Source organism: Convolutriloba macropyga, unplaced genomic scaffold (assembly GCF_964194025.1).
Source record: "Convolutriloba macropyga unplaced genomic scaffold, txConMacr16.3 SCAFFOLD_4238, whole genome shotgun sequence".
In the NCBI taxonomy this organism is placed as follows: Eukaryota; Metazoa; Xenacoelomorpha; order Acoela; family Convolutidae; genus Convolutriloba; species Convolutriloba macropyga.
This window is the reverse complement of record NW_027449307.1, coordinates 1-6289: the sequence shown is the minus strand read 5'-3', so window position 1 is coordinate 6289 and position 6289 is coordinate 1. Positions and strand designations below refer to the sequence as shown.

The window sequence follows — 6289 nt, the reverse complement described above, 5'->3', positions numbered from 1 at the left end:
ACTCAAACGCACACCCGTGTGTTTTCAGACCGAAATTTTAGTGTCTGGACAGCAGTTCGAGCGCAAAATAGTCCGGGCCTTGGTCTGATTTAGGTCTGATCAGAGGTCAATTCGGTCTGGAAGGTGTGATAATAGGCCGGTCACTTCGGTCTGAAATATCCGATCAGTGCTGGATTCGAGCGTACTTGAGTCTTTTCAGAGGCCATGTCGTGCGCACTTGAGTCTGAGCTTTTTTAGATAACTAATTCATAAAAAGGAGATGAAGTTTTCTTTGTCACCAATCCTTCTAGTTTTCTAGTTTTACGAACGGATAGTGAAATTTAAACGTTACAGAGCATTTTTGTTAGTTTTTTTATGTATCTGTTTCTACACCCAGTATGTATAAATATGTGATCAATTTTTGACTGACGCAACAAAATTACTGTTTCAAAATATAAATCTTTTATTCAATTATTGATTAATAATTTAAAGCTCTTCTTTGGACAACTTTTGAGTTGGCGGGCAGTGTTTTGGATTACATTCATAGTTTTCGTTCTCAGGAATAGTCGGGTCATCGGTCCAGGGCTTCCAAATGTATCCAAAATTCTTAGGGTTCGAATCCCAGTCAATTGGAGGTCGCATAGCGGAAACCTGCTGTGCTTCCCAGTATTTAACCCGTTCTATCAATTGGTCTTTTACGTTGGCGTAATCATCTTTGTCAACTAAGTTGTGATATTCGCAAGGGTCACTTTCAATGTCAAATATGCATTCATTCAACCCAGTTTTCTTTGAGTAGCATTCTGACTCGGCCCGCGGGGGTCGCTCTCCGCCGCAGTGGATTTGTGAGGGTGTTGTGTTGGGTATCATTGTCTCGTTGGTGCCTGGATATTGACCAGGGGCCTCGTACCAGTCATCAAATGCTCCGTCATACCTAGAACATTGTTCAGGTTATACAATTTTTGAATTTTTAGAAGAAAACTTATGCAGTAGAACAACAATGTTTACAGAACTAAGACTAGAATGCAATAAAGGAATTTGAAAGCTTTTGATCCTGTTTTAGTAATTTTGTTTGATTTAGTAGTTTTGTTTTGCTAAAACTTTAATTATAAGTGTTATTCAACTTAAATGATTATCTCAAATTTAATTCGGTTTCTGGGTTGACCATCATAAAAGAAACCGGTTGCGGAAAAAAACCCACGAAAAAAAACCCTTTTCATTTTAAACTCCCCCTTTTCATTTTAAACTCCCACTTTACTATTAAAGAGCCGCGCTTTTAGCGCGTTTGGCCATGCCTCGCGGGCCATGGCCATGCCTCAGTGGCATGTGGGATTTGATATGAAATTATCACAACCGAACAAATTATCACGACCGAAGTTCAATTTTAAAGTGGGGGTGTATTTCGGTGGGGGTTATATTTTCAGTGGGGGTTTATTGTTCCGACCCCACTTGTGGGGGGAGGAACTATATACTCAAATGTGTTTTTTTGTTCAGACAATTTTGGCCGATCGATATATTCATCGTAGAGAAGTGCGAGTAGCATCATTAAAAAACTCATCCAGCGTAGAATTCGAAATTAAAAAGATTTTTTCGAATTTTGTTTTTTTCGAGGAGTTATCGTGGTTTAAAGTTTCATGTGAACACGGATATTCGTCTCACTTTTGTTCACTTATACCGTAATTTTTGTTGAATTACCATGTTTTCTATAGAAATTTTAAATCAAAATTACATTTCACGCCAGAAAATATATCAATTTTTTGTCCCTAATGGACGAAAGGCAATAAAATGACTAGTTCTGGTCTCATAGGGATTTTTCCTATAAAAAAATCGAATTCTATTTGAGAGCTCTTTTTTCTAGAAAATTTTGCAAATTCTTTTAGTTTTTTCAAATCACCTAGAGACTGGTCACTTTCCACATCGAGGTTCCGTTAATGACAAACTTCATTTACAATCAAATGAAGTCCAATAATCAAAAAAGTCGTTGCCAAGGAATCGCTCATGTTTTTTTTTTCGAATTCGTATCTCAGTTTTCGTAATTTTAATTAAAATTTTGATTCTTTTTGAGGTTTTACTTAACTTTTGGAACCCTATGGCATAAACTCGTTCAATAACAGCACAATAAGTTTTGTAATGAGCATTAATTGAACCTATCTAGTGCTTTGATTGGACAGCTAATGGCTGTTAAGATTTGAAAAAAATTTTCGAAAATTTTTTAATATTAACTAACCAAAAATTTATTTTTGTGAACTGTAATTCAGTCTCAGTATTGACAGGACCCTTTCTTCCTATGGCAACCAAAACTAGTTTCGTTAGCGGTTTTATCTTCTAACTATTTGTTATATGACTTCAATGCCACAAGATTTCAAATTTTTTTTTAATTATTGGACATTTCGTGTTATTGGTTCCTGTTGAAATCTTATCACGTTATCCTAATTTTGAAGGCTCCCATTGTTTTAGCTAAAATTTTCAATGGATCATAGAAAAATTTTTGGGTGAAAAAACTTATGGTTTAAATGGCTTCGACACTTTCTTCTCGCATTTTTCTGCGCGAGTTTTTTGGTTTTTGCCTGTTTTTGTTGTTTTCTTCATAATTATAAGAGATATTGCGATGTCTTATTGATTACCTATGCATGAAACACATCTTTGTACTCACATAATGGCATTACTGTGAGCTTATAATGACTTCCGTTGAAAGCTACTGAATTTATTGGCCGCTAAGTCTTTAAAAAGTTTTTTTTTTCATTTTTTTTAATTATTGATCAACCTTAAAATTATTTCGTGTGAACTGTAAGTCAGTTTTAGTAATAACAATACTTTTTTCCTCTCTATTTCGACAAAATTTGATCTAGTTAGCGGTTTTTTGTTCTTGTTATTCGTTATATGTCTTCAATACCACAAATTTTCATTTTTTTAAAAAATTTTTTTGGTCATTTCGTATTATTAGTTCCTTTTGAAATCTTATCCTGTTATCCTCTAATTAATGGCGCCTATTGGCTTAGAGAATAAGTTCAATGGATAGAAGCTAAATTTTGTAGAGTAAAATTTTTGAATTAAATGGCTTCGACACTTTCTTCTCGCATTTTTCTACGCGAGTTTTTTGGTTTTTGCCTGTATTTGTTGTTTTCTTCATAATTATAAGAGATATTGCGATGTCTTATTGATTACCTATGCATGAAACACATCTTTGTACTCACATAATGGCATTACTGTGAGCTTATAATGACTTCCGTTGAAAGCTACTGAATTTATTTGCCGCTAAGGCCTTAAAAAATTTTTTTCATTTTTTTTATCATTGATCAACCTTAAAATTATTTCTTGTGAACTGTAAGTCAGTTTTAGTAATAACAATACTTTTTTCCCCTCTATTTCAACAAAGTTTGATCAAGTTAGCGGTTTTTTGTTCTAGTTATTGGTTATATGACTTCAATACCCCAAATTTTCATTTTTTAAAAAAATTTTTTTGGTCACTTCGTATTATTAGTTCCTTTTGAAATCATATCCTGTTATCCTCTAATTAATGGCGCCTATTGGCTTAGAGAATAAGTTCAATGGATAGGGGCTAATTGTAGAGTAAAATTTTTGAATTAAATGGCTTCGACACTTTCTTCTCGCACTTTTCTACGAGAGTTTTTGGTTTTTGCCTATATTTGTTGTTTTCTCCATAATCATAAGAGATATTGCGATGTCTCATTGGTTACCTATGCATGAAACACATATTTGTATTCACATTATGGAATTATTGAGAGTTCATATTGACTTTCGTTGAAAGCTACTGGATTTAATGGCTGTTATCCCTTAAAAGTTTTTTTCATTTTTTTTATCATTGATAAATCTTAAACCTATTTTTGTGAACTGTAAGTCAGTCTTAGTATTGACAAAACATCATTGTGTTTTAGTTCAACATAATTTGATCTTGTTAGCGGTTTTATGTTCTAGCTGTTGGTTATATGACTTCAATAGCACAAGATTTCAGTTTTTGTTAAAATTTTTGGAAATTTCGTACTATTGGTTTTTTTGATCTTATAACATTATCCTAATATTGATAGTTTCCATTGGCTTAACGAATACGTTTAATGGATCGTAGAAAATTTTTCAGAGAAAAACCTATGGTTCAAATTGCTTCGACACTTTCTTTTCGTACTTTTCCTATGAATTTCTTGCATTTTGCCTATATTTGTTGTTGTTTTCATATTCAATGACATGTTGTTAGGTCTTATTGATAACTTTTGAATGACAAACATATTTGTCGTCAAATCTAGGCGAAAATTAGATTTCTTAATGGCTTCGGATGAAAGCTCTTGAATTTTATGACGTTGATGCAATCGGTTTTCTCAAAGTTTTCGTGATCTCAATGAATTTTTTATTTCCATACGACCTGTGATGAGTTATCGATGACCTATCAGTAAAAAATATCATTGGATATCCATCGAGGAAGAACTTAGTGTGCTTATTTAATTCCATTAAAAGCTATTGAGTTTAATGGCTTTCATACCAGTGGTTTTCTAAAAAAAACTTCGTGGTTTTGATATATTTGTTTAAATAGGTTGTTTTTCAAGACAATTTGTAACAATAAAAACAATCGCACTGCTGTTGAACATTAAAGTGAAAAAAGAAAACTTTTTACTGAAAAATTCATTTTCAAATGTCTTTGACACTTCTCGCTTTTTGAATTTGCTGTTTTTGGCTTTTCTTTTTATTCTTTAGGTAGGCGTAAAATGCTGACCGGTCTCGTAAATTTGTAATTGCCAACTAAATAAATGATGTTACCCAAAACAGTCAATTCATAGCGATTTTTTTAAAGTTTATAATATACATTTTCAACAATTTTTCAAACTTTTCAGTTTTCTTCAACTTGTAATTTTATCTCGTCATTGAGAGGTCCCATCCAATTCCTTGAATTTCTAAAAATTAGATGTCTGCTGATATCATGTTGTAACTGATGTTCTGTTTGGTGGACAAGAAGCGCTTTCATAACAATTTTTTATGAGTGGTGTCGTTGTGTTTCTTTTCTTTTCTTTTAGCACATTCAGGTAAAAACAGATCACAATGATTTTCAAATGTGGCTCAAACGAACTTATTTATTCTTTCAGTATTTTTTTAGCTGAAATAGTACACACAAAAATTGACACAAAAAACATAGTGTTCAGATAATAGCTAAGGATTTTAATGGTTTCAAAAATTTGTGTTTTTGCAAATTGTTCGTAATTTTCGAGATTTTTTGCGTCTTTAGTCCGTTCCTATGGCTTAGTCTAACCAAAGTCCGGTCCCATTGGTTTCATAATGACTTCTTAGTAAATTTATTAAGAATTATTTTGTTATAAGATAAAGTTTTCTCAGACTTTTGAAATTAATTGTTTTAAAAAATGTTGATTGATTTTTGATTTTAACCTCACTTGTTGCTCTTTTTTTTTCGAATTGTTACCTAGTCTCATTAAGGAAAACATCCATCTGTTGTATAATTAGAAAAACTTAAATTTGTGAACCTGGGGTTTTATCTGATTGCATTTTGACGTTGTTACTGGGTGCTTTTTAAAATTTAGATATTGGGTTTTTGCCGTGAAATTTTTGTTTCTGCTTATTTTGTTGTTTGTTGTTTTTTCTCGTAATGTTTTCAATGGCAGATCTCGTGAGCGCTGTAATGAGGCATGGCATCAAGTAATTCAATAAGTAATTAGGTTTTGTAATAATTTTTTTAAACTCAAACATGTATTTTTGTTATCTCTTCATTTGGTTGACAATTAAGTCAAAAAAGTAGATGAGCTCGGGTCGGAACATCATGTGCGAACGCACATTAACGAGCCTCTTTGTTTCCTATCTAAAGTTAGGTGGGAGGGGGTTTCCGTGGGGGTTTTATTCCTATCTAAAGTTAAGTGGGTTTTTTTCCGTGGGGGTTTATTTCCTAGACCCAAAAGAAACTTATCTATCAGAAAACGAGGCATATAAGGTAACCTATGAATCGTAGCAAGATGATAGAACAAAAAAAAATATGGCATGGATGGTGCCTTTATGGTCCGTCTTATGCTAAGTCAGGTATCATATATGGTTCGTTTAATTATTAGTGAGGTACCATATATGGTCCGATTTATGGTAGGTAAGTTAATATATATGGTTCGTTTTATGGTAAGCAAGTTTGCTCAACCCGGGTTAACATCAATTTTGATTTTCCTGAAATTGTTTACCAAGTTTCCATTTAAACGTCTAACTATTGTGGAACTATAATTATATTGAAATGAGTAATGCACTTCACTAACCTATTATTTGGGTTGAGAAGATACTTGTAGCGTCCCACTCGCATAGCTTTTGCATTCTCCAG

At 32.9% G+C, this 6289-nt stretch overlaps 1 protein-coding gene across 1 annotated transcript; it reads right to left on the bottom strand.

The window, feature by feature from the left end:
* Nucleotides 1-424: 424 nt before the first annotated feature.
* On the bottom strand, nucleotides 425-6283 carry LOC142354937 (uncharacterized). Its single transcript, XM_075407260.1, has 2 exons — nucleotides 6228-6283; nucleotides 425-910 (listed from the first exon to the last, which is right to left on the bottom strand). Exons 1-2 carry the CDS (start codon nucleotides 6269-6271, stop codon nucleotides 466-468), a joined length of 489 nt encoding a protein of 162 aa, XP_075263375.1. The 5' UTR covers nucleotides 6272-6283; the 3' UTR covers nucleotides 425-465.
* Between the last annotated feature and the right edge of the window lie 6 nt (nucleotides 6284-6289).